The sequence below is a fragment of the Pseudopipra pipra genome, chromosome W (assembly GCF_036250125.1).
Source record: "Pseudopipra pipra isolate bDixPip1 chromosome W, bDixPip1.hap1, whole genome shotgun sequence".
NCBI lineage: Eukaryota > Metazoa > Chordata > Aves > Passeriformes > Pipridae > Pseudopipra > Pseudopipra pipra.
In genome coordinates, this window is record NC_087580.1 from 647,080 (window position 1) to 674,410 (window position 27,331).

The 27,331-nt window shown below is 55.9% G+C and overlaps 2 protein-coding genes and 1 long non-coding RNA gene across 5 annotated transcripts in view; all 3 read left to right on the plus strand.

Annotated features, from left to right (window-relative positions):
- LOC135405804 (uncharacterized) overlaps positions 1-27,331 on the plus strand; it is a 369,333-nt gene that overhangs the window by 6,999 nt on the left and 335,003 nt on the right. The gene's annotated exons all lie outside the window — the stretch shown is intronic.
- On the plus strand, positions 16,388-18,155 carry LOC135405948 (class II histocompatibility antigen, B-L beta chain-like). The gene is given in 5 exon segments (XM_064640462.1): positions 16,388-16,706; positions 17,242-17,562; positions 17,565-17,636; positions 17,936-18,042; positions 18,147-18,155. Coding segments are annotated over 5 exon segments (828 nt in total).
- LOC135405949 (class II histocompatibility antigen, B-L beta chain-like) lies at positions 20,018-22,540 on the plus strand. Its single transcript, XM_064640463.1, has 4 exons — positions 20,018-20,294; positions 20,807-21,076; positions 21,555-22,055; positions 22,323-22,540. Exons 1-4 carry the CDS (start codon positions 20,210-20,212, stop codon positions 22,538-22,540), a joined length of 1,074 nt encoding a protein of 357 aa, XP_064496533.1. The 5' UTR covers positions 20,018-20,209.

The following is a 27,331-nucleotide window of genomic DNA, read 5'->3' on the forward strand; positions in this document are numbered from 1 at the left end:
CAGTGTCCCCAACCTTCCACTGGTCTTCCCATCCTGCTCCTGGTGTCCCCATCCCTTTCCCCATTGTCTCACGGTGTCCCCATTCCCATTCCTGGTAACTCCAACATGCTCCCAATGTCCGCATTCCCATTCCTGGAGTTCCCATTCCCATTCCTGCTGTCCCCAACCTGCTCCCAATGTCCCCATCCAAGCCCCCATGTCCCCATTCCCAGTCCTGGTTCCCAGAGAGGAACTGCCAGATGCCAGAGGAGGGAGCCAGGATTTATTGCCCAAAGCAGGAGATTTTCACACCCAAATTAAAGCCTCAGGAATAATTGTGGTCCTGGGTTTCACACGGGAAAAAGCAGGAAGTTGATCCATCGGGAAGAGCCGCAGGGGGGCCGGGGTGGGTGGGAGCAGCGGGATGAGCTCTGCCAGCAGCTACTGCCTTTCCGCAGGGAGAGGGAAGGGGCAGATCCAGCTCCGGGATCGCTCAGGCTGTGATTCCTGCTGGGATGAGAGCGGGGAAAGGAGTCACCATGTCCCTGTTCCCATCCCAGGGTATGGAGCCGGCTGTGGAGCCCAGGGAGAGTAGGAACTGCTCCGGAATCCCACCTGATCCTGCTCCGTCCATCCCACCCCAATCCCACTCCATCCATCCCACGCCAATCCCACTCCAGAATCCAGCCCTGATCCCAGTCCCCAATTCCACCTGAGCCCACTCTGGAATCCTGCCCTGAGCTGGAATCCCCTTCTAATCCCGCTCCAGCCATTAGGCCCCCATTCCCCTCTGGAATCCCGGCATCCATCCTGGGATCCCTGCCCAGAGGATCTGGATCCACACACGCTGCTGGGACTCACTGGTGGGCGCAGGGTCGTATCCCTTCCCCTCCCTCTTCCCTATGGAAAGAAAGCGGGATCAGCACCCGTGGCACAGGATCCCTGGAATGCTGCCGGGCGGATCCGTGCCCCTTCCCGACCCCCATCCCGGGAGTTACCGGATCGGAGCTTCCAGACACCGACTGCCACAAGGCCGATGATGATGATGATGGCAGCGATGAGGGACACAGTGTCCTAGTTAGAACAGCTGGGACTGATTCCTCACTGGATGGGTGTAGCCCAAAACTGTGGATTCTCTGGCCTTCCATGCCATTTTCCCAGGAACTGTTGTCAGGAGAGGCCTGCCAGGTGGGGGGGATGTCCTGAGCACCCTCCTACCCTTTTATGGACTGAGCATCCTCATATCCTTTTATGGACTGAGCATCCTCATAGCCTTATTTGGAATTCCCCGCTCTGAGGGGAGGACTGGGCATTCCTGCCTGAACTGGAGAATATATAAACCTGGAGTTTCGGAACCTTTTTCCCACTCGTGGGATCCAGAGGAGGACTGCAGTTCACCGCTCTCAACCAGCCTGAGACCACCCCCCTCAACTGGACTGCAATCCCCACTTTTGACCAGACTGCAACAGCTCTCCCACCAGCAGGTATTTTCCTCTCCCTTTACTTTGGACTCGGGGGGGGAGCCCAAGGAACAGCACTTTGTTCCTGGCCCAGGGTGCTGGGTTCTACATTTGGGTTTTGTGGATTAAAACCAATTGCTTGTCTGTATAATCAGACTTATTGGGCAAGGGGGGTCAGAGGGGGGGCCAAGGGGGTCCATGGGGGGCAGGAGGGCTGGGCCAGGGGGGGAAGGGCTGCAGGGGGCGGATCCCGGAGGAGGAAACCCGCCAAAAGCGGCGGCCCAGCCGAGGGAGGAGCCGAGCGGGAGCACAAAGAAGAGCAGCCAAAAGGTCCTGGCGGTCGCTCGGCAATGGCGGGGGGGGCGAGAGCGGTTTGGGGACCCCCCGTGAGAGCCGGGGGGGAACCCCGGTAGCCGCGGAGTGGGGAGAGCGGAGAGGGGCGATCCTGGAGCTGGGGGACTCCCGGAATGCTGGGGGGGGGGGAGCAGAGAGGGAGCGCCGGGCCCCTTAAGCGGGGGTCCCGGAGAGGGGGAAGGCCTTGGAGTGTGGAGAGGAGGGGGGGCCTTGAGGCGTGGTGGGAGCCGAGAGCGCCAAGAGGTTTGCGAGGGTGGGAGCCGAGAGAGGAGGGCCGGCCGGCCCCGGGAGGCAGAGTGGGGAGAAGTGAGCCCTGGGACCCCCCTGGCAACACTAAAGGGGACCCCGGAGAGTGGGAACCCCCCGGAGGCGCGAGACCCCCGGCAGCACGGAGAAGGGGGAACCCCAATGCAGGCAGAAGTGCCATCAGGCCAGACAGGGGGGACCCCCCTAATCCCAGAGAGGAGAGATGGGAAATTCTGGGTGGGGATTTTGGGCTGAATGTTGTTGTTTTGTGGGTTTTTATGGACACAAGATGCCTGGTGAGTCTTAGAGCTGGACTTGGGCAGGAGGAACCCCCAAGGCAATGCGCTCACACCTTGTTTTTCCCCCATCAGGATTTCTGCTTCCCAAAGCTTGGTCGGATGGAGGAGGCTGTGAGGAAGAGGAAGATGCCGCGGGTCCCCCATGCAGGAGAGGAGGAAGTCAGTGCCCCTTTGGGTCGGTCTTTTGTCTTTTGTGGCCGTCCTGCCGGGGCCGGAGTTGGGGGGATGTCCTTGGGCTTCCCTGTGGACCGGAGGCAAATCCCCTGCGTGTCCTTGTTGCTTCCTGCCCCAGGCCCCGAGGTGAGGCCGGAGAGCGCGGAGGACAAATCCCGGCGGCAGAGCCTGGTGGGGGAGGCCGTTTTGAAGGGCTCCCCGGCGCAGGAAGGCAGCGGGGAGGAAAAGGGCCGGAGATGCCCCCGCAGGAGGGGCTGCAAAGCCAGCCCAGGGGGCTGTGAGGAGGAAAGAGCCAGCGTGTGCCGGGAAGGCGGCCGGAGCTTGAGGCGGAGCTGCGAGCTGGTGGTATCTGAGCAGCCTCCAAGCAGGGAAAAGCCCTTCAGATGTTTGGAATGTGGGAAGAGCTTCAGCAGGAGCACCCATCTCCTCAGCCACCAGAACATCCACAGTGGGGAACGGCCCTACAAATGTGGGGAGTGTGGGAAAAGCTTCAGGCATAGCTCCACCCTCCGCACCCACTGTCGCATCCACAGTGTGGAACGGCCCTACACGTGTGGGGAGTGTGGGAAGAGCTTCAAACGGAGCTCCCACCTCCTCAGCCACCAAATGATCCACACTGGGGAACGGCCCTACACGTGTGGGGAGTGTGGGAAGAGATTCAAACGGAGCTCCCACCTCCTCAGCCACCAGATGATCCACAGTGGGGAAGGCCCTACACATGTGGGGAGTATGGGAAGAGCTTCAGGGACAGCTCCAGCCTTTGCAAACACCGTTGCATCCACACCAGGGAATGGCCCTACAAGTGCTTGCAATGTGGGAAGAGCTTCAGCACAAGCACCAAGCTGCTCAGGCCCCAGCACATCCACACTGGGGAACAGCCCGACACGTGTAGGGAATGTGGGACAGCTCCACCCTCTACACCCACCGTCCCCTCCACACCAGGGAGAGGCCCTTCCACTGTGGGGAGTGTGGGAAGAGCTTCACGCAGAGCTCTTCCTTGACCTCCCACCAACGGACCCACCGGTAAGAGAAGCCCCGAGTGCCCCGACTGCGGGAAGAGCTTCGGCCGCTGCTCCAACTCCATCAGCCATGGGAGGACCCGCGTTGGATGATCCACAGGGACCCCCGTTGGGCACAGACCTGGTGTGCTGGTTTAATGGTAAACCAGCAGGGGAAATGTCAGCGGTGACACCTGGAATGGGATGGAACACCTGGAAAGGGAATGAGAATGCCTGGAATGGGAATGGGGACATAAAGAATGGGATGGGGACAATAGCAATGGGATGGGAACACCAGGAATGGAAATGGGAACACCTGGAATGGGAATGGGGACATTGGGAACAGACTGGGGACACTAGGAATGGGAATGGGGGCAGAAGGAATGGGAGTGGGGACACGTGGAATGGGGAGGGAACACCTGGAATGGGAACACCTGGAATGGAAATGGGGACACCAGGAATGGAAATGGGAACCCCTGGAATTGAAATGGAGACACCTGGAATGGGAACACCTGGAATGGGAATGGAGACACCTGGAATGGAAATGGGGACACCAGGAATGGGAATGGGAACACCTGGAATTGGAACAGAGACACCTGGAATGGGAACACCTGGAATGGGAATGGAGACACCTGGAATGGAAATGGGAACACCAGGAATGGAAATGGGGACACCAGGAATGGAAATGGGAACCCCTAGAATTGAAATGGAGACATCTGGAATGGGAACACCTGGAATTGAAATGGAGACACCTGGAATGGGAACACTTGGAATGGAAATGGGGACACCAGGAATGGAAATGGGAACACCAGGAATGGAAATGGGAACACCAGGAATTGAAATGGAGACACCTGGAATGGGAACACTTGGAATTGGAATGGAGGCACCTGGAATGGGAACACCTGGAATGGGAACACCTGGAATGGGGTCACCTGGAATGGGAATGGGGACATCAGGAATGGGAATGGGGTCACCTGGGCTGAGAATGGGAACATTGGGAATGGGAACATTGGGAGCAGGTTGGGGACACCAGGAATGGGAATGGGAACATCTGGGATTGGAATGGGGACACCTGGAATTAGAATAGGGAAAACAGAGGAGGGATGGGAACACCTGGAATGGGAATGGGGACAATAGGAATGGGAATGGAGACCCCTGGAATGGGAATGGGAACACCAAGAACTGGGAATGGGGAAAACAGAAGTGGGATGGGAACACCAGGAATGGGAGGAGGGACAATAGGAATGGGAATGGGGACACCTAGAATGGGATGGAACACCTGAAATGGGAATTGGAAAACGTGGAATGGGAATGGGAAAACCTGGAATGGGAATGGGAACTCCTGGAATGGGAATGGGGACACCTGGAATGGGATGGGAACAACTAGAATGGATGGGAACACCTGGAATGGGATGGGAACAACTAGAATGGGATGGGAACACCTGGAACAGGAATGCAAACCCGTGGAATGGGAATGGGAACACCCGGGCCCGGGCTGTGTCCCTGGTGAAACAGGAGGCCAGGCCCAAAAGAGTTCACTAAGAAATTTGGGCCTGCTAACAAGCTCCCAACAGCCAAGACCATCTGTGCTCGTTCTGTTCTACTGACTGGAGCAAAGCTTCAGAGAATAGTACAGGAACATGTCCTAGGCCTAGAGGGGATAAATTAGAGAGACAGCAGGATCAGGGAGACATTGGAAGAGGAGGAATAGGCCGGGAGCCAGGGCTTTTTCCAAGCTTCAGGGAGCGGGTCAAGAACAATGGAAGAGAAGGAAGGTCAAGCTGAGGAAGATGAGTTGAAGCCCCCAGAGCCATGGAGGAAGAGTGGAAGTCCCCTCAGGATTGAGGGCCAAGAGAAGCACCGCCCCAAGCCCCGCCTGAGCTCCACCTATACTCCGCCTATTATTAATATGCAGAGATAGATGTTGGAATCACTTGAATATGCATTTAATCCCAGCTGAAGATTGTATAAAAATGCTGATTTTGTGTGAAGCCTTGGAGCAAGTTTGTCCAGCGTGAGTTGGCTTGCTCCCAACGTTGAATAAACAAATACCTTGCTGCTTAAAGATAAAAAAGTCTCTGAGCAGTTTCTCGGGCTGATTTTTCAGATTCAGCGCCCAGTCAGTCCCAGGATGATCCCAGTCACTCCTGGTCTCTCCCAGTTGCTCCCAGTTTCCTCCATGTGGTCCCACTCATTCCCAGTTGCCCCCAGAAGCTTCCAGCATGATCCCAGTTGCTCACAGCCACTTCCAGTCATCCCCAGTGCACTCCCAGTTGCTCCCAGTATTATCCCAATCACCTCCAGCATGATCCCACTCACTCCTGGTATGATCCCAGTATGACCCCAGTCACCCTCAGTGTGGTCTCAGTTGCTCCCAGCATGGGCCAAGCTGCTCCCACCGTGATCCCAGTATGGTCCCAGTTGCTCCCAGTTGCCCCTAGCACAGATCCAGTCACTCCAAGTATGATCCCAGTCCTCCCTCCTGACAGTCCCACTCAATCCCAGTTGCTTCTATTGTAAATCCAGTCACTCACAGTTCCTTCCAGTTGCCCCCAGCCTGGTCCTAATTCCCCTTCATGTAGTCCCAGTCACTCCCAGTACGGTCCCAGTTACCCCCACCATGGTTGCAGACTCTCCCAGTATATTCCAGTAGAGCCCTCAGCATGCTTTTAGTCCTTCCCAGTCACTCCCAGATGCCCCAGTAACATTCCAGTTTCCACCAGTATGATCCCAGTGACTCCAAGGCCCTCCCACTATGTCCTATGTGGCCTCCAGTTGCTCCCAGTAGCCCTCAGTGTGGTCCCAGTTACTCCCAGTATGATCCCTGTTGCCCCAGTTCTGGTCCTGGAGGGTCCCAGTGTGCTCAGATCCTGCTCCCGGGGGGGTCCTGCTGGGTCCCAGTCCTGGTCCCGGTGTATCCTGGTGTCCTGGTCCATCCCAATCTGTCCCAATCCATCCCAGCCCATTCCAGTCCAGTCCAGTCCATCCCAGTCTATCCGAGTCCTTCCCAGTTCAACCCAGTCCGTCCCAGTCCATCCCAGTCCGTCCCAGTCAGTCCCAATTTATCCCGGTCCATTCCAGTCCATCCCAGTCCATCCCAGTCCGTCCCAGTCCCTTCCCAGCAGCTGCCACCGTTTCCCGGGTCCTGCCCCCCCGCCCCCCCAAGATGCTGACGGGGGTCGGGGCTCCGTCTTTGCCTTCGTCTCCCTGGGCCTGCCTGGAATGAAGGGGCCGCTGGGACAATGTGGGACGTCCTGAAACCAAAGGAACCCTGGGAGAATTTGGATACTCCTGCAGTCAAGGCACAACTGGGACACTGCAGGGCCCTATGGAAAAAAAGGAACCTTGTGACACTGCGGAATTCATGGAATCCAGGGGCCTTTGTGACAGGGGGGCCTCATGGAACCAAAGGAACCCTGAGGTGTTTCAGAAGGTCATGGAATCAAGGGGCCACTGGGACACTGCAGGGCCTCTGGCAATTAAAGGAACACTGGGACACTGGGGCAGGACATCCCCCCTGCAATGGCCCCAAGACAATGCCCCATTTGCAAAGGGGTCAGTGCTGAGCTGAGAGGGGGCCGGGACAAGGCAGGAGATGTTGGAACCCAGACTGGTTTGACCCCAAATGAAGCCCCTGATGGTGAGGGAAGCCCTGGAGTCCAAGGACTGTCAGTCCCTGGGTTTCTACCAGAAAGGGCCAGTCCCCTTTCCCAGGGGCAGGTTCTTCCAACAGAACCCTTCTTGGGGGTGTGTGGAGATTCCTGCCTTGGTTGGGGACCCCCCCAAGGTCACTGCTGGAGGTTGAGAGCAGAGATCTCCCCACGAGCGCTGCTCTGGGGGAGTGTCAGAGACTGGAACTGTTAATGATTTATGCATTCTAAGAGACTTCTGCAGGCTTTTGACTTTCTGATGGGCAACTGGGCCCATCCCCCTCCTCCAGTGCAGAAGATGTCAAGCCCCAAAAAGGCAGGAAGAGCCGAGTTTACCACGCCCTCCACATGAACTCCGCGCCAAAATGGGGGACACCACCCTATGAAAACAACTCCCCGCCTTGGGGGAGGTGCAAAGGATATGGATACTGCCTGGTGACTTTGGGGGGTTGGGGGGCGATTTTTCCTTCTTCTCCCCCACCGCCTGCGGATCCAGACCATTGCTTTTTACATGGCTGGATCCAGTGGGCGGTGACTATATACGTTTTTACCACTCTCTTCTTTTTTCTTGCTCTCCCTTACTCTTACCCTATATTTCTCTCCCCTATGCATTTTTCTCCTCCCCCAAAAGGTTGGTCTTGTTGTATGACAGCCCCCAAAATGCTGGCATAGTTGTTGATACAGAATTGTTAAAATAAACCTTGTCAATATGTTTTCAGACCCCGATTATTCAGTGTCGTTTCACTTTAATCCACCCCAAGGCAATTATTGATAAAACCTGAGCTACCCCACCCGCCTTTTTCCTGGGGCGGGTTGTAACAGTCACTGCTGTCCCTGTGATGTCACTGCTGTCCCTGTGATGTCACTGCAGTCTTTGTGATGTCACTGCAGTCTTTGTGATGTCACTGCTGTGTCTGTGATGTCACTCATGTCCCTGTGATGTCATGGCGGTCCCTGTGATGTCACTGCTGTCTTTGTGATGTCACCAATGTCCCTGTGATGTCACTGCTGTGCCTGTGATGTCACTGCTGTCTCTGTGATGTCACCGATGTATATGTGATGTCATCGATGTCTCTGTGATTTCACCACTGTCTCTGTGATGTCATCACTGTCTCTGTGATGTCACCACTGTCTCTGTGATGTCATTCCTGTCCCTGTGATGTCTCCAATGTCCCTGTGATGTCACTGCTGTCCTGGTGATGTCACTGATGTCCCTGTGATGTCATCGATGTCTCTGTGATGTCATTGCTGTCTCTGTGGTGTCACTTCTGTCCCTGGGATGTCACTGCTGTCCCTGTGACGTCACTGCTGTTATTGTGATGTTGCCGGTGTCTCTGTGACATCATCGATGTCCCTGTGATGTCACCTCTGTCTCTCTGATGTCACTGCTGTCAATGTGATGTCACTGCTGACCCTGTGATGTCACTGTTGTCTCTGTGATGTCACCGCTGTTTTTGTGACATCACTGATGTCTCTGTGATGTCACCGCTGTCTCTGTGATGTCACTGCTACCCTGCGATGTCACCGCATTCTCTGTGATGTCACCACTGTCTTTGTGATGTCACCGATGTCTCTGTGATGTCAGTGCTGTCCCTCTGATGTCATCGCTGTCCCTGTGATTTCACCGCTTTCTCTGTGATGTCATTAATGTCCCTGTGATGTCACTGCTGTCTCTGTGATGTCACCAATATCCCTGTGATGTAACTGCTGTGACTGTGATGTCACCGATGTGTCTGTGATGTCACCACTGTCTCTGTGATGTCACTGTTGTCTCTGTGATGTCACCGCTGTTTTTGTGATGTCACCGATGTCTCTGTGATGTCATTCCTGTCCCTGTGATGTCATCAATGTCCCTGTGATGTCACCGCTGTCATTGTGATGTCACCGCTTCCCTGTGACATCACCGATATCCCTGTGATGTCACCAGTGTCCCTTTGATGTCACTGCTGTCCCTTTGATGTCACTGCTGTCTCTGTGATGTCACCACTGTCGCTGTGATATCACTGCTCTCATTTTGTGATGTCACTGATTTCTCTGTGATGTCACCGATGTACCTGTGATGTCACTGCTGTTCCTGTGAAGTCACTGCTGTTCCTGTGATGTCACTGCTGTCTTTGTGATGTCACTGATGTCCTTGTGATGTCACCAATGTCTCTGTGATGTCATTCCCGTCCCTGTGATGTCACCGATGTCTCTGTGATGTCACCGATTTCTCTGTGATGTCACCGCTTGCTCTGTGATGTCACTACTGTCCCTTTGATGTCACTTCTGTTCCTGTGATGTCACTGCTGTCCCTTTTGATGTCACTTCTGTTCCTGTGATGTCACTGCTGTCTCTGTGATGTCACCAATGTCCATGTGATGTCACTGCTGCCCCGGGGATGTCACTGCTCTGCCTGTGATGTCACCACTTTCTTTTTGATGTCACTGCTGTCCCTGTGATGTCACCGCTGTCTCTCTGATGTCACTGCTGTCCCTGTGATGTCACCGCTGTCTCTCTGATGTCACTGCTGTCTCTGTGATGTCACCGCTATCTCTCTGATGTCACTGCTGTCTCTCTGATGTCACTGCTGTCCCTGTGATGTCACAGCTCTGCCTGTGATGTCACCAATGTCTCTTCAACCAGACTGCAACCACCACTTTTCAATCAGACTGTGACCACCACTGTCAACCAGACTGCAGATCACCACTCTTGACCCAACTGCAACCACCACTCTTGACCAGACTGCACCACCACTCTCACCAACAGGGGTTTTTCCCCTCTCCCTTTATTTTGGGGCCAGGGGGGCCAAAAAACACCACTCTGTTCATGTCCCAGGGTGCTGGGTTATACATTAGGGTTTTGTGGGTTAAAACCAACTGTTTGTCTGTATAATCGTACTTATTGTGTTATTTTATTAAATTGTTATTCTGACTTATAATCTCTCTTTTGGGTTGAGTTCATTTCCCCTGCTGGTTTACCTTTAAACCAGCACAATCAGACTGCTGAAATTACCGGGGTATTACTCTGCTCCCCATTGCTGGTAAAATCCTGGCAAGAATACTCTTGAACAGATTAATATCCACTATAGCAGAAGGAATTCTCCCTGAAAGCCAGTGTGGTTTCAGAGCCAACAGGAGCCCCACAGACATGGGATTTATTCTCAGACAACTTCAAGAGAAGTGCAGGGAACAGAACAAAGGTCTCTATGGAACCTTTGTTGACCTCACCAAGGCTTTCGATACTGTGAGCAGAAAAGGTCTGTGGCAGATTTTGGAACGTTTAGGTTGTCCCCCCAAGTTCCTTAAAATGATCATCTCACTCCATGAGGATCAGCACGGCCAAGTCAGATATGGCAATGCACTTTCTGAGCCCTTTCTAATAATCAACGGTGTAAAACAAGGCTGCGTTCTTGCACCAACCCTATTCACAATCTTTTTCAGCAGGATGCTCCAAAGGACCACAGCAGACCTCGATGATCAGGACGGGATCTACGTCTGATATCGTACTGATGGAAGCCTATTCAACCTAAGGCGACTGAAGGTCCACACCAAGACCTTAAACCATCTTGTCTGGGAGCTGCTTTATGCTGATGATGCCGCCCTCGTCGCTCACACAGAAGCAGCTCTGCAGCGTTTAACATCCTGCTTTGCTGAGGCTGCTGAGCTCTTTGGGCTGGAAGTCAGCTTAAAGAAGACTGAAGTTCTCCATCAACCTGCACCTCAGGAAGTCCCCCATCATCTCCACATCACCATTGGCCAATCAGAGCTCAAATCAGTCCAGCAGTTTAATTACCTAGGGAGCCTCATCTCCTCGGATGGTGAGATTGATGGAGAGATGGACAACAGGTTAGCAAAGGCATATAATGCTTTCCAAAAACTCCATAAAAGAGTTTGGTAAAATAAACACTTGAAGAAAAGCACAAAGATCAGTGTTTACAGAGCCATTGTGCTGTCTACTCTCTTATATGGATCCGAATCATGGGTCATCTACAGCCACCACCTGCAACTCCTGGAACGCTTCCATCAACGCTGCCTCCATACAATCCTAAACATCCACTGGTCAGATGATGTGACCAATCCATCTGTTCTAGAACAGGCAGCAGTCACAAGTATTGAGGCCATGTTGCTGAGAACACAGCTGTGCTGGGCAGGGCACGTCTCCAGGATGAAGGACCAACCACCCCCTCCCTAAGATCGTGCTCTGGGGTGAACTTGCCACCGGCTGCTGCAAGAGAGGAGCCCCAAAGAGGAGATACAAGGACTGCCTGAAACAACATCTCAACCTTGGCCACATTGATCTTCATCACTGGTCTACTCTGGCCTCCAATCGGGAGGTCTGGAGACACCCCATCTCTAACGCTGCTGCTTCCTTTGAGAACGCAGCAGGATCACCATCGAGGAGAAAAGATAACGCAGAAAGAACCGTGTCTTGCAGAATATGCCACCTAAGGAGTCTTTCTATTGTGCTTTTTGCAATCGAATATGTCTATCTTGTATTGTCCTTTTTAGCCACCAGTGTGCTTGTAACAAATGTGGATAGAGCCTTTCCCAAATCTTTGTTCCTGAAGCCCAGCCATGATGAACACACGTGCAATCAATATGTACGAGGCAGTTGCATCCAAGGGAAGCTGTGAGGGGGAGCGGTGCCTGTGAGGCCGAGCTGTGCCCCGCGCGTCCGGCGCCCAAATAAACAAACACCGGCTCAGCAGCACCTGTGGTTCTTGGGTTTAATATCGTCGCTTTTTCCTGGAATCAGACCTGGGCCCGGGGGGGATCGGGGGTCGTTCCCAACCGGCTCCGCTCCGCCCTCGGGCCCCGCTGGGGCCGCCCCGCAGTTCCCACCCGGCTCCGCCGCACGGCCCGGGCCCCGCGTGTCCCGCTGCCGCCTGCCCGGCCCCGCCGAGCCCAGAAACGCCGCCAAATCGCTCAGAGGGACCAAAAACCCTTCCCGTGGGCAGCGAGGGGCGCGGGGGGTCCCTGTGAAGGCCCTTCCCCTCAGTCACTGCTGGGCACCCGCCGCCCCCGCCCCGAGCCGGGGCCCTTCCCAGCGCTCCCAGTGTGCCCAGCCAGCCCCGAGCGCCCCAGGGAGGGCTTCAGCTGGGCACGGCACACAAGGGCTGCTGGGGGGTCCCACCTCACTGCGGGGCCCTTGGTTCTTCCCGGGCTGGGCAAACCCGGCGGGTGGAGTTTTGTGCCAGAACTCTGTCCCCTCCTGCGCTCAGCCCACGGGATTCGGGGCCGTTTTCCCTTTTGGGGGCAAATAAATCCGAGGTGTTGAGCACTGACAGGACGCAGCAGCCCCGCAGCCTGCGGAGCCCGGGCTGGCCTGTGCCTGGCAGAGGAACAAAGCAGCTCAGGGGCAAATGACTCCTGGTTAATTGGCCTAAGAAATTGCTCCTAATTAGGGGGCAGGAGAAGTGAGGCCCCAGGGCTTCCTGGCCAATGCACACAGCTGGGAAAGCTGGGCCAGGAGCTCCACAACACTGTATTTGTGTCTTTTTTCAGATAGATCTGGCATTGCATTGATTGATTCTCAATATTTTATGCCTGTTTAATGATATTTTATTGATTCTCTTCAAGATCAGGATCATCATCTGGATCTTTACGGACATGGTGCTTTCCAAGGAGAGCAGGACACAGGCAGAGCCAGGAGAACCAGCCTGCAATCACACAGTGCCACCGGGGAGAGATGTTGTAGAGCAAAGACTCCCTTCAGGTTGGAAGGAAACTCTGCATTCAGTGAGCTACCTGGAGAATGTGTGCCCACAGCTCTGTGAGAAGCTGACAGCAGGGAATAACATTCCCAAGCAGCTACAGCTCTGCCCGGAAGGAAGGACTGTCTGCAGGTTCAGACACTTCTGAGTTTGACCCTTCAGACCATAGTGACCCTTTCAGAGAAAACGCTGAGGACAAGTGTATTTGAAGAGCTCAAGCTGACTGAGAAGGGCTGCAAAGCATCCTGGAGAGCTGATTTCCAAGATCTCCGTGGGCATTTGGCACCTTGATAAACTTCTCTTCTTCCCTCAGTGCCCAGGGAACACCAGACAAGGTCACCCAAGGGTTTCCCTTGGAGTGCCCTGGGCTTGGCTGGTGGAATCTTCCTGGGGGAGGGCAGGGATGAGATGAAGGCAGCTGGGTGAGACTTTGGAATGGAAGATTGTGCCTGTTTGGGGCTTTCTGTCTTGAAAGTAAGCTCACCATGAGCTGTAGAAGGCCCTGTGCTGGGTAGATTCAGCTACTTGAATAAAGTTTTCAGTTTAAGATACTTGTTTTTTAGGAGCTCCTGATACCTCCAAAAGCCAGGTCAGGATTGCCAACAATTTCCTTTCCTATGTGGATATAATTACTTGGCAGGATTCTGTTGTGGAGTCTAATGCTCTGTACTAAGACATTTCTGGACTAGTATTCCAAGGAGCATCCCAAGCATTGTATCCTGCTCCCTTCTCTAATGTATCCATGTACAAAAGTCAGTAACTTCCTTTTCACAGCCTATTTATTTACCTAAATTAGTTCATTTGACTTACATATATTAAGGGATGGCTTTATTTCCTGGTCTATTTTTCCTGATGAAATAAATAAACCAACAGTTCTGCTGGAGTCCAAGTTCTTAAATCACTGGAGTTTTCATTGCATGTATTGTGTAACAGGTTGAAAACTTCCTTAGCTGGCAGCTGGAACAAAACTCCATCCAGCTCCCAGGGCTTGCAAACCTCCTTCTTAAACAGCAGGAAGAGCCACAGTAGATGCCCAAGTGCTGCAGAATGGCAGGAAATGCAGGCAGTGCAATGGTTGCAGTGTGTGAATCTCTGCAGTTCAGCAGAGGCTCCTCATCCCTCTGGAGCAGGGAGGTCACTGCTGGGAAGTTGTGCTGTGCAGAAGCCTTGAGCTCCTGTGGCAGGACGAGCACAGGGCAGTGCCACGGCCTTTGTGGGGAAGATCCTGCCGGGCCTGCCAAGTGCTGCTGCTCTTTGTAAAGCGGGAGAGTTGTGGGTCCTTGCGAGGAGGAGAATGAAGATGTTCAGCAGCAGAAAGCAGAGCAGAGCAGTGCCCTCCTTTTGTCCGGGACTGCCAAGGGGGCACTGAACCTGGCGAGCCCTGAGCCAGGAGCAGCAGGAGGGCAGTGTAAACCCGACAGCCCTGGAACAGCACGAGAGGCTGCAGAGCTGGAGAAGGAATTCTGCGGGAATACTCAAGTCTGGAATGCTGCTGGAAGCGTCCCTTTGGCCCCTAGAATTGCCCTGGGAGTTTGCTGCCAGGCTTTGCTGCTCTCCTGCTGCAGTGAGTCAATGGGAGCTGCCGGGTGCTGTGGGCTGGCGATGCCGTGGGGAGCAGCTGCCCGGCCGTGGTGCCCCTTGCCGTGGGTGCCGTGCGGGCTGACGGTGCCGGCGGGTTCCGTGGCAGCGCCGGAGCCCGGCGGGATCCGCAGCGCGTCCCGCCCGGCGCTGCAGGACCGGCAACGGCAGCGAGGGCTGCCAGGCCTTGGGAAAGCTGCGACCTGCAGGAGCTGTCAGGGCTCCAAGGCACAGCCCGGGGGGCCAGCAGAGACACAGAGTTCCTGCTGTGCCCATTCCCATTCCTGCCATGCCCGTTCCCATTGCTGGTAATGCCCAGCCTGCTCCCAGGGTCCCCGTTCCTGTCCCCAGTGTCCCCATCCTGGTTCCCCACGTTCCTATTCCCGCTCCTGGTGTTCCCATTACCAGTTGCTGGTAATGCCCCACCTGTTCCCCGTGACCCCATCCTGGTCCCCCCTGGTTCCCATTCCTGGTGTTGCCATTCCCAACTCCTGATATCCCCATTCCCAGTTCCTGGTGTCCCCAGTCTTCTCCTGGTCTTCCCATCCTGCTCCTGGTGTCCCCATCCCTTTCCCCATTGTCTCCTTGTGTTCCCAGATCAAAAAAAAATCCTGGAAAAGAGAAGTTTAGGTACTCCCAGGACCCCAAAATTGTGAAAACAAGGGTTTGGGCACGCCCAGAGCCCAAAATATTAAAAGAGAGGGGTTAGGACACTCCCAGACTCTAAAACTCATGAGAACAGTGGGGGTTCAAACACTCCCGGACTCCCAAAATCTCACAAACAGAGGGTTATTGGGCACACCCGGCATCCCAGACCCTCATTCCCACCTATCCACGACACTCCAAACCCCATCCCCAGCAATCCTGGAACCCCCCAAACCCACCTTGGACCCCCCAAGTCCCGGGCAGGGTCAGCTGCAGCAGCCAATGGGAGCGAGTGCTGTTGATGCGTCATCAGCTGCCGGGCAGACCCGTCCGGAACGGAGCCCTCCCCGAGCTCAGCCAATCAGAGACCGCCCTCCGCTCATTTGTGGGGCCCGCGGGAGCTGCGGGAGCCCTGGCTGGGCGTTTTTAGGTTGCCCTGAGCTTTGTGAGCCGTGGTTGGGCATTTTTGGTGGGCCCTGAACTCCCTCCTCCCCCGCAGCCCACGGACCCCCCCGAACCCCCCAGCCCCGGGGCTGCCGCGGGGGCCCCCAAGGGCCCTCAGCCAATCCCAAAGCGCCCACGCCGCCCGCGCCCAATCCCAGCGCGCCGCGCTGATGACTCATCAGTCGCCGGGAAGACGCCTCGAAAAAAGGGCCCCAACTGCGCCCTCAGCCAAGCCCAGCGCGCCCCAAACCCCCCAAAACGGCGCCGCCCGGCTGGTTTGGGGCTGTCAGCAGCTGTCCGGCGCTGGGCATGGAGCGTGTGCGGGGAGCTGGGGCCGTGCTGGCGGTGCTGGTGGTGCTGGGAGTCCCCCCGGCTGCGGGCGAGGAGCTGTCGGGTGAGCGGGGGGGGGCGGGCAGGGGGGTCGGGTGGGAAAGGGGGGGAAAGAGGGGAGAAAAGAGGGGATGGGAGCCCCAAAAGTGAGTGGGAGGGGGTTTGGAGGGAAGTTTGGAGTGAGTGGGAGGGTGGTGGGAGCCCGAAAGTGAGGGCGGGGGGTTCTGGGGATTGGGGGGACGGTGGGAAAGGGAGGGGGGAAAGGGGTGGTGGGAGAGCAGGCAGAGAGGTGCCATGGGGGTCCCTCGGTGTTCCTTGAGCCCTGGTGGGGGGTTCAGTTTCTTGGGGCTCTGGAGGGGGTTGTATCCGCATTGTGGGGGTCCCCAACCCCGCTGTCCATCCCCGGGGGGCTGATGAGGGGGTTCCCCTCACTCAAGAGCCGGTGCTGGGGCGTCCGTGGGACGGAGTGGGTTGGGAAAGGGGGATCCGGGGTGGTCCCTTGAGCTCCCACCCTGCTGTGGGGGGCTGGGGGATGATGGGGGGGGGGGACGGGGCACCCCCTGACCCGTGTCCTGCACACACAGGGGTGTTCCAGTGGATGGGAAAACAGGAGTGTCATTTCATCAACGGCACCGAGCAGGTGAGGTTCCTGGAGAGGCACTTCTACAACCGGGAGCAGCTCCTGCATTTTGACAGCGATGTGGGGGTCTATGTGGGGGACACCCCATTTGGGGAGATCCAGGCAAGAGACTATAACAGCCACCGTGAATATCTGAAGTACAAACGGGGTCAGGTGGACACGTACTGCCGGTACAACTACAAACTTGGTACCCCGTTCAGCGTGGAGAGGAGAGGTGAGAGTGGGGCAGAGCGGGTCCCCTCGGGCCCTGCCCCGGGAATGACCCTGGAGCCCCTCAAACCCTCCCTGGGAACCACCCCAGACCTCTCAGCCCTCCCTGTGCCCGTTCCTGTAGCCATTTGCCCACTCCGAGTTCCTCTGAGTCCATCCCAGTCCATCCCAGTCTCTCCCAGTGCCCCCACGCGTCTCCACCCCGCTGGGGCCACCGAGCTCACGCCCCTCAGCCAATCCCAGCGCGTCTCTCTGATGACGCTCCAGTTGCCAGGCAGACCCAAACTAAAGACTTCTCTCACCACCACTCAGCCTCCCAGTCCCGATCGCTTCCTTCCCAGTCCAGAACAGCCCATTCCCAGTCCTTCACAGTCACTCCCAGACCCTCTCACTCCATTCCCAGACCTCTCGATCCATTCCCAGACCCTCTCACTCCATTCCCAGTCGTTCTTACTTCACTCCCGTATCTCCCATCCCTCCCTCCCAGTGCCCCCCAAGCCCAGCCCCTTCTACCCCACTCTGTTCCCAGTCCCTCCCAGTGCCATCCCAGTCCCTCCCAGTGCCATTCCAATCCCTCCCAACGCCCTCCAAGCCCTCTGCCCTCCCTCCCAGTGCCCCCCAGCTCAGCCCAGTGTCTCCCCCGTCCCTGCCAGTGCCCCCCAGCGTGTCCATCTCGCTGGTGCCGTCGAGCTCCCAGCCCGGCCCCGGCCGCCTGCTCTGCTCCGTGATGGATTTCTACCCTGCGCCGGTGCAGGTGAGGTGGTTCCAGGATGGGCAGGAGCTGCCGGAGCACGTGGTGGCCACTGACGTGGTCCCCAACGGGGACTGGACCTACCAGGTGCTGGTGATGCTGGAAATCCCCCCCAGCGCGGGGTCACCTACAGCTGCCAGGTGGAGCACGTCAGCCTGGAGCACCCCCTCAGCCGGCACTGGGGTACGGCCCGGCCCCCCAGCCCCGGGGGCACACTGGCAGGGGGCCGAGGGGGAAAGGGGGCAACTGGGGGCGACTGGGAGGGAGTTTGGTGGGTACTGGGGGTGATGGGGGGTGGGGTGGGAGGATCCTAAAGGGGCTAGGAGGGGCTTGGTGTGTTCCTAACAGGGGCTGGGAAGGGACTGGCAGGAGGTTTGAGGGACCCCCGGGTGGGCTGGGGGAGAGCGGGCCGGGCTCTGTGGGGTTCTGGGTGGTGTGTGGGAGGAGGTTTTGGGGGTGCTGACCCCCCCGGCTCCCCCCAGCGATGCCACCGGACACCGTCCGCAGCAAGATCCTGGTGGGGGTCGGGGGCTTCGTCTTGGGCTTGGTCTTCCTGGCGCTGGAGCTCGGCTTCTACCTGCGGGAGAAGGTAAAGGGGGGTCCCCAGGAGTCATGTACTCCCCCTTGCTCTCCCAGAGCGTCTGTGCCTCCCAGCCCCCCCCCCCACTCTCACCCCCTTTTCTCTCCCCACAGAGCTCCTGAGCCGCAGCCCCTCCCCGTGGCCTCGGGCCCAGCCGGGACCCCCCAGTCCAGCCCCGCCCACACTTTGGGGGTGTTCGTGTGTCCCCCCCGGCCCTGCTTTTCTTTGTATTCAAACCCCAGCCGGCTGCTCCCAGTGTTCCCAGTAAAGCTTCCCAGTTCTCTGCAGTCCTGGTTATTGGGAGACAACTGGGGGGCTCCGAAAATCCCAGCAACAGGGGGGTTTGGGCACTCCCAGACATTAAAAATCCTGAGAACAGGGGGGTTTGGGCAATCCCAGGCCCAAAAAATGATGGAGAAAAGTGGTTGGGACACATCCAGAGCCCCAAAATCTTGGGAACAGGAGAGTTTGGGCAATGTCAACCCTCTGAAAAGCTGGGAATAAGGGAGTTGGGAACATTTAGTCTATGAAAATCTTGAGAACACGGGGGTATGGGTTCTCCTAGATACTAAAAGTCCAAGGAACTGGGGGGCTGGAACACTTCCAGACTTCAAAATATTGAAAAAGGTTTTTGAACACTCCCAGCCCCCTAAAACTCTTGGAAACAGGGGGGGTTTGTCATCCCAGACATTAAAAATCCTGGCAACAGGTGCTTTTGGGCACTCCCAGACCCACAAAATCCTGGAGAAAGGTGGTTTGGACACACCCCGACTCCGAAAATCCTGGGAACAGAGGGGTTCGAGCAATGTCAGCCTCCCAATAAACCAGGAACAGGGGGGTTTGGGCTGTCCCAGAACTACAAAATCTGGGAAAAGAGAGGGTTATGTACTCCAGGATACCTAAAATTGTGAGAACGGGGGGGGTTGGCACTCCCAGCTCATCAAATGTAAAAATAGAGCGGTTTGGGCACCATCAGCATCTAAAAAACACGGGAACAGGGGGATTGGGAACATTCAGACACCAAAAATCTTTGGAACACAGGGGTATGAGCTCTCCTAGACCATAAAAATCCCAGGGACAGTGGTGTTGGATCACTCCCAGACCCCAAAATATCGGAAAAGAGGGGCTTGGACACTCCCTGAGCACAGAAATCCTATGAAAAGGGGGGGTTTGGGAACTCCCAACCCACCCAAAATCCCAGGAACAGAGAGGTTTGAGCACCTCCAGAGCCTCAAAGTCTTTGGGAAAGGGATGTTTAGTCACCCCCAGCCCCTCAAAATCCTCACATTGTGCAGGTCCAGGCCCTCAAAATTCAGGAACACTGGGCTTTTGGCAATCCTAGACTTTGAAAATCCTGGAAAAAGAGGCTTTGGGCACTGCCAGCCCCTGAAAATCCCGGGAACAGGGGGGATGTGGCACACACAGACTGCCAATATTGTGGGAAAAGAGAGGCCTGGGCACACCCAGATCCCAAAATTTCTGGGGAATGGGGGGTGGGAGGCTTTGGCCAATGTCAGTCTCCAAAAAAAACCGAGGAACAGGGGGGTTTGGGCACCCCCAGACCCCAAGAATCCTGATAACAGCAGGTGCTGCGCACCACCAGAGCCCCAAAATCTTGGTCAAAGGGCTGTTTGGGCACTACCAGACCAAGCCCCCAAATGCGGAGAAGCTCCAGGCCCCCAAAAGTCCTGGAAAAGAGGGGTTTGGGTACAACCAAAAATCCTGGGGAAAGGGGGATTGGGCACCCTCAGCCCCCCATCTCCCCCTTGTTTTGGGCAGCTCTGAGCTCCGGGACAACTTTATCCTGTTTGAGGTTCCCCTGATCTGTGGGAGACCTGGGTGGCTGTTTTTGGGTTGCCCTGAGCTTTGGGAGCCCTGTCTGGGCATTTTTGGGGGGCCCTGAGCTCCCCCCTCCCCCGCAGCCCACGGACCCCCCCGAACCCCCCAGCCCCGGGGCTGCCGCGGGGGCCCCCAAGGGCCCTCAGCCAATCCCAAAGCGCCCACGCCGCCCGCGCCCAATCCCAGCGCGCCGCGCTGATGACTCATCAGTCGCCGGGAAGACGCCTCGAAAAAAGGGCCCCAACTGCGCCCTCAGCCAAGCCCAGCGCGCCCCAAACCCCCCAAAACGGCGCCGCCCGGCTGGTTTTGGGCTGTCAGCAGCTGTCCGGCGCTGGGCATGGAGCGTGTGCGGGGAGCTGGGGCCGTGCTGGCGGTGCTGGTGGTGCTGGGAGCCCCCCCGGCTGCGGGCGAGGAGCTGTCGGGTGAGCGGGGGGAGCGGGAAGGGGGGTCGGGTGAGAAAGGGGGGGAAAGAGGGGAGAAAAGAGGGGTTGGGAGCCCCAAAAGTGAGTGGGAGGGGGGTCGGAAGGCCCAGAGTGAGTGGGAGGGTGATGGGAACCCCAAAGTGCGTGTGGGGGGTATGGGGATTGTGGGGACAGTGGGAAAGGGGTGGGAGAGGGGGGAAAGGAGTGGGTGGGAGAGCAGGCAGAGGGGTGCCCTGGGGGTCCCTGGGTGTTTCTTGAGCCCTGGAGCGGTTCCTTGGGGCTCTGGGGTGGTCGGATCGGCAGTGGGGGGGTCCCCAGCCACCCTTGTCCATCCCCGGGGGCTGATGGGGGGGGTTCCCCCCCAGCCAAGAGCCGGTGCTGGGGCGTCCGTGGGGCAAAGGGGATGGGAAAGGGGGGTCCGGGGTGGCCCCCTGAGCTCCCAGCCTGCTTTGGGGGGATGGGGATGATGGGGGCGGACGGGGCACCCCCTGACCCGTGTCCTGCACACACAGGGGTGTTCCAGTGGATGGGAAAGGCCGAGTGTCACTTCATCAACGGCACCGAGCGGGTGAGGTATGTGGACAGGTACATCTACAACCGGGAGCAGTACGCCCACTTCGACAGCGATGTGGGGGTCTATGTGGGGGACACCCCGTATGGAGAATTCTGGGCCAGGCAATGGAACAGCAACCCCGTAATTCTGGAGTACGAACGGGGTGAAGTGGACAGGCTCTGCCGGCACAACTACAAACTTGGTGCTCCTTTCATCCTGGAGAGGAGAGGTGAGCGTGGGGCAGAGCTGGTCCCCTCAGCCCCTGCCCCGGGAATGACCCTGGAGCCCTTCAAACCCTCCCTGGGAATCATCCCAGACCCCTCAGCCCTCCCTGTGCCCTTCCCTTGGCCTGTTGCCCCTTCCCAGTTCTTTCCTGTCTCTCCCAGTCCTTCCAATGCCCCCTAGTCTCTCCTAGTCCATTCCACTTTTTCTCACTCCATCCCAGTCCATCCCAGCCTCTCCCAGTGCCCCCCCCGCCATCTCCACCCCGCTGGGGCCACCGAGCTCACGCCCCTCAGCCAATCCCAGCGCGTCTCTCTGATGACGCTCCAGTTGCCAGGCGGACCCAAACCAAAGAATTCCCTCACCAGGACTCAGCCTCCCAGTCCCCATCACTTCCTTCCCAGTCCACACCAGTCATTCCCAGTCCTTTGCAGTCATTTCCAGTCATTCCTAGTCCCCGTCACTCCATTCCCAGATCCTCTCAGTCCATTCCCAGTCGTTCTCACTTCACTCCCACACCTCCCAACTCTCTCCCCAGTGTCCCCCCAGCCAAGCCCCTTCTCCCCCACTCTATTCCCAGTCCCTCCCACTGCCATCCCAGTCCCTCCCACTCCCATCCCAATCCCTCCCAATGTCCTACAAGTCCTCTCCCCTCCCTCCCAGTGCCCCCCAGCTCAGCCCAGTGTCTCCCCCGTCCCTGCCAGTGCCCCCCAGCGTGTCCATCTCGCTGGTGCTGTCGAGCTCCCAGCCCGGCCCCGGCCGCCTGCTCTGCTCTGTGATGGATTTCTACCCTGCGCTGGTGCAGGTGAGGTGGTTCCAGGATGGGCAGGAGCTGCTGGAGCACGTGGTGGCCACCGACGTGGTCCCCAACGGGGACTGGAGCTGCCAGGTGCTGGTGATGCTGGAAATCCCCCCCCGGCGCGGGGTCACCTACAGCTGCCAGGTGGAGCACGTCAGCCTGGAGCACCCCCTGAGCCGGCACTGGGGTACGGCCCGGCCCCCCCAGCACCGGGGGCACACTGGGGGCGACTGGGAGGGAGTTTGGTGGGTGCTGGGGGTGCTGGGAGAGGGTTGGAGGGTCCTCAAGGGGCCGGGAGGGGCTGGGTGGGATCCCTGGCGGGGCTGGGAAGGGACTGGCAGGAGGTTTGAGGGACCCCCAGGTGGGCTGGGGGAGAGCGGGCCGGGCTCTGTGGGATGCCGGGGGGTGCGTGGGAGGAGGTTTTGGGGGTGCTGACCCCCCCAGTTCCCCCCAGAGATGCCACCGGACACCGTCCGCAGCAAGATCCTGGTGGGGGTCGGGGGCTTCGTCTTGGGCTTGGTCTTCCTGGCGCTGGGGCTCGGCTTCTACCTGCGGGAGAAGGTAAAGGGGGGGTCCCCGGCGGTTTTGTCCCCCCCCTTGCCCACAGCCTTTGTGCCCGCCCTGCCCCCCACCCTGCTCTCACCCCCTTTTCTCTCCCCACAGAGCTCCTGAGCTGCCGGCGGCCGCAGCCCCTCCCCGTGGCCTCGGACCCAGCCGGGACCCTCCAATCCAGCCCCGCCCGCACTCTGGGGGGTGTCAGAGACTGGAACAGTTAATGATTTATGCATTCTAAGAGACTTCTGCAGGCTTTTGACTTTCTGATGGGTAACTGGGCCCATCCCCCTCCTCCAGGGCAGAAGATGTCAAGCCCCAAAAAGGCGGGAAGAGCCGAGTTTACCACGCCCTCCACATGAACTCCGCCCCAAAAAGGGGGACACCAGCCTATGAAAACAACTCCCCGCCTTGGGGGAGGTGCAAAGGATATGGATATTGACTGGTGACTTTGGGGGTTTGGGGCGGATTTTTCCTTCTTTTCCCCTCCCCACCTGCGGATCAAGACCATTCCTTTTACATGGCTGGATCCAGTGGGCGGTGACTATTTACATTTTTACCACTCTTATCTTTTCTTTTTTCTTGCTCTCCCTTACTCTTACCCTATATTTCTCTCCCCTATGCATTTTTCTCCTCCCCCAAAAGGTTGGTCTTGTTATATGACAGCCCCCAAAATGCTGGCATAGTTGTTGATACAGAATTGTTAAAATAAACCTTGTCAATATGTTTTCAGACACCGATTATTTAGTGTCGTTTCACTTTAATCCACCCCAAGGGAATTATTGATAAAACCTGAGTTACCCCCCCGCCTTTTTCCTGGGGCGGGTTGTAACAGTCACTGCTGTCCCTGTGATGTCACTGCTGTGACTGTGATGTCACTGCAGTCTTTGTGATGTCACCAATGTCCCTGTGATGTCACTCCTGTCCCTGTGAAGTCACTGCTGTCTCTGTGATGTCACGGATGTCTTTGTGATGTCACTACTGTGCCTGTCATGTCACCGCTGTACCTTTGAAGTCACGGATGTCCCTTTGATTTCACCGATATCCCTGTGATGTCACTGCTGTCTCTGTGATGTCACCGATGTATATGTGATGTCATCGATGTCTCTGTGATGTCACCACTGTCTCTGTGATGTCTCCAATGTCTCTGTGATGTCTCCAATGTCTCTGTGATGTCACTGCTTTCCCTTTGATGTCACCACTGTCTCTGTGATGTCATTCCTGTCCCTGTGATGTCACCAATGTCCCTGTGATGTCATTGCTGTCCTGGTGATGTCACTGATGTTCCTGTGATGTCATCGATGTCTCTGTGATGTCATCGCTGTCTCTGTGATGTCACTCCTGTCCCTGGGATGTCACTGCTGTCCCTGTGACGTCACTGCTGTTATTGTGATTTTGCCGGTGTCTCTGTGACATCATCGATGTCCCTGTGATGTCACCTCTGTCTCTCTGATGTCACTGCTGTCATTGTGATGTCACTGCTGACCCTGTAATGTCACTGTTGTCTCTGTGATGTCACTGCTGACCCTGTAATGTCACTGTTGTCTCTGTGATGTCACCGCTGTTTTTGTGACATCAGTGATGTCTCTGTGATGTCACCGCTGTCTCTGTGATGTCACCGTTGTCTTTGTGATGTCACCGATGTCTCTGTGATGTCAGTGCTGTCCCTCTGATGTCATCGCTGTCCCTGTGATTTCACTGCTTTCTCTGTGATGTCATTGATGTCCCTGTGATGTCACTGCTATCTCTGTGATGTCACCAATGTCCCTGTGATGTAACTGCTGTGACTATGATGTCACCAATGTGTCTGTGATGTCACCACTGTCTCTGTGATGTCACCGATGTCCTTGTGATGTCACCGATGTCTCTGTGATGTCATTCCTGTCCCTGTGATGTCATCAATGTCCCTGTGATGTCACCGCTGTCATTGTGATGTCACGGCTTCCCTGTGACATCACCGATATCCCTGTGATGTCACCAGTGTCCCTGTGATGTCACTGCTGTCCCTTTGATGTCACTGCTGTCTCTGTGACGTCACCACTGTCTCTGTGATGTCACCACCGTCGCCGTGATGTCACTGCTGTCCCTTTGATGTCACTGCTGTCTCTGTGATGTCACCACTGTCGCTGTGATATCACTGTTCTCTCTGTGATGTCACCGATTTCTCTGTGATGTCACCGATGTACCTGTGATGTCACTGCTGTTCCTGTGAAGTCACTGCTGTTCCTGTGAAGTCACTGCTGTTCCTGTGATGTCACTGCTGTTCCTGTGATGTCACTGCTGTCTTTGTGATGTCACTGATGCCCTTGTGATGTCACCGATGTCTCTGTGATGTCATTCCTGTCCCTGTGATGTCATCAATGTCCCTGTGATGTCACTGCTGTCATTGTGATGTCACTGATGTCCCTGTGATGTCACCGATGTCTCTGTGATGTCACCGATTTCTCTGTGATGTCATCGCTTGCTCTGTGATGTCACTGCTGTCCCTTTGATGTCACTTCTGTTCCTGTGATGTCACTGCTGCCTTTGTGATGCCACCGATGTCTCTGTGATGTCACTGCTGTCCCTTTGATGTCACTTCTGTTCCTGTGATGTCACTACTGCCTTTGTGATGCCACCGATGTCCCTGTGATGTCACTGCTGCCCTGGGGATGTCACTGCTCTGCCTGTGATGTCACCACTTTCTTTTTGATGTCACTGCTGTCCCTGTGATGTCACCGCTGTCTCTCTGTCACTGCTGTCCCTGTGATGTCACTGCTCTGCCTGTGATGTCAGCGATGTCTCTTCAACCAGTCTGCAACCACCACTTTTCAATCAGACTGTGACCACCACTGTCAACCAGACTGCAGATCACCACTCTCGACCGAACTGCAACCACCACTCTTGACCAGACTGCACCACTACTCTCACCAACAGGGTTTTTTCCCCCTCTCCCTTTACTTTGGGCTCAGGGGGCCCAACAAACACCACTCTGTTCATGCCCCAGGGTGCTGGGTTATACATTAGGGTTTTGTGGGCTAAAACCAACTGTTTGTCTGCATAATCGTGATTATTGTGTTATTTTATTAAATTGTTATTCTGACTTATAATCTCTCTTTTGGGTTGAGTTCATTTCCCCTGCTGGTTTACCTTTAAACCAGCACAATCCGACTGCTGAAATTACCGGGGTATTACTCTGCTCTCCATTGCTGGCAAAATCCTGGCAAGAATACTCTTGAACAGACTAATACCCACTATAGCAGAAGGAATCCTTCCTGAAAGCCAGTGTGGTTTCAGAGCCAACAGGAGCCCCACAGACATGGGATTTGTTCTCAGACAACTGCAAGAGAAGTGTAGGGAACAGAACAAAGGTCTCTATGGAACCTTTGTTGACCTCACCAAGGCTTTCGATACTGTGAGCAGGAAAGGTCTGTGGCAGATTTTGGAACGTTTAGGTTGTCCCCCCAAGTTCCTTAAAATGATCATCTCACTCCATGAGGATCAGCACGGCCAAGTCAGATATGGCAATGCACTTTCTGAGCCCTTTCTAATAACCAGTGGTGTGAAACAAGGCTGCATTCTTACACCAACCCTATTCACAATCTTTTTCAGCAGGATGCTCCAAAGGACCACGGCAAACCTCGATGATCAGGACGGGATCTACATCCGATACTGTACTGATGGAAGCCCTTTCAACCCAAGGCGACTGAAGGCCCACACCAAGACCTTAAACCATCTTGTCCAGGAGCTGCTTTATGCTGATGACGTCGCCCTCGTTGCTCACACAGAAGCAGCTCTGCAGCGTTTAACATCCTGCTTTGCTGAGGCTGCTGAGCTCTTTGGGCTGGAAGTCAGCTTAAGGAAGACTGAAGTTCTCCATCAACCTGCACCTCAGGAAGTCTTCCATCATCCCCACATCACCATTGGTCAATCAGAGCTCAAATCACTCCAGCAGTTTAATTACCTAGGGAGTCTCATCTCCTTGGATGGTGAGATTGACGGAGAGATGGACAACAGGTTGGCAAAGGCAGAGAGAGCTTTTGGAAAACTCCATAAAAGAGTTTGATGAAATAAACACTTGAAGAAAAGAACCAAGATCAGTGTTTACAGAGCCATTGTGCTGTCTACTCTTTTATATGGATCCGAATCATGGGTCATCTACAGCCACCACCTGCGACTCCTGGAACGCTTCCATCAACGCTGCCTCCGTACAATCCTAAACATCCACTGGTCAGATGATGTGACCAATCCATCTGTTCTAGAACAGGCAGCAGTCACAAGTATTGAGGTCATGTTGCTGAGAACACAGCTGTGCTGGGCAGGGCACGTCTCCAGGATGAAGGACCAACCACCCCCTCCCTAAGGTCGTGCTCTGTGGTGAACTTGCCACCGGCTGCTGCAAGAGAGGAGCCCCAAAGAGGAGATACAAGGACTGCCTGAAACAACATCTTAGCCTTGGCCACATTGATCTTCATCACTGCTCTACTCTGGCCTCCAGTCGGGAGGTCTGGAGACACCCCATCTCTAACGCTGCTGCTTCCTTTGAGAACGCAGCAGGATCACCATCGAGGAGAAAAAACAACGCAGAAAGAACCGTGTCCTGTCGATCCCATCCAAGGAGTCTTTCTGCTCTGCCTTTTGCAACTGGACGTGTCTATCTCGTATTGGCCTCTTTAGCCACCAGTGGGCTTGTAGCAAATGTGGGCAGAGCCCTTCCCAAATCTTCGTTCGCGAAGCCCAGCCATGATTTGGATATTAATTTGGGAGTCTGGACTCATTGGTTTATTTGGTTCTGGAACTGGTATTTGGTTTATTTGGCTCCGGAAACAGGTATTTGGTTTATTTTGTATTCCTGAACCATTGGAAACAAATTGGGACCCCTTTGGAGGGACAAAGCTGTTGATGCTCCAGGGGCTCCAAGACCCTGAGGAC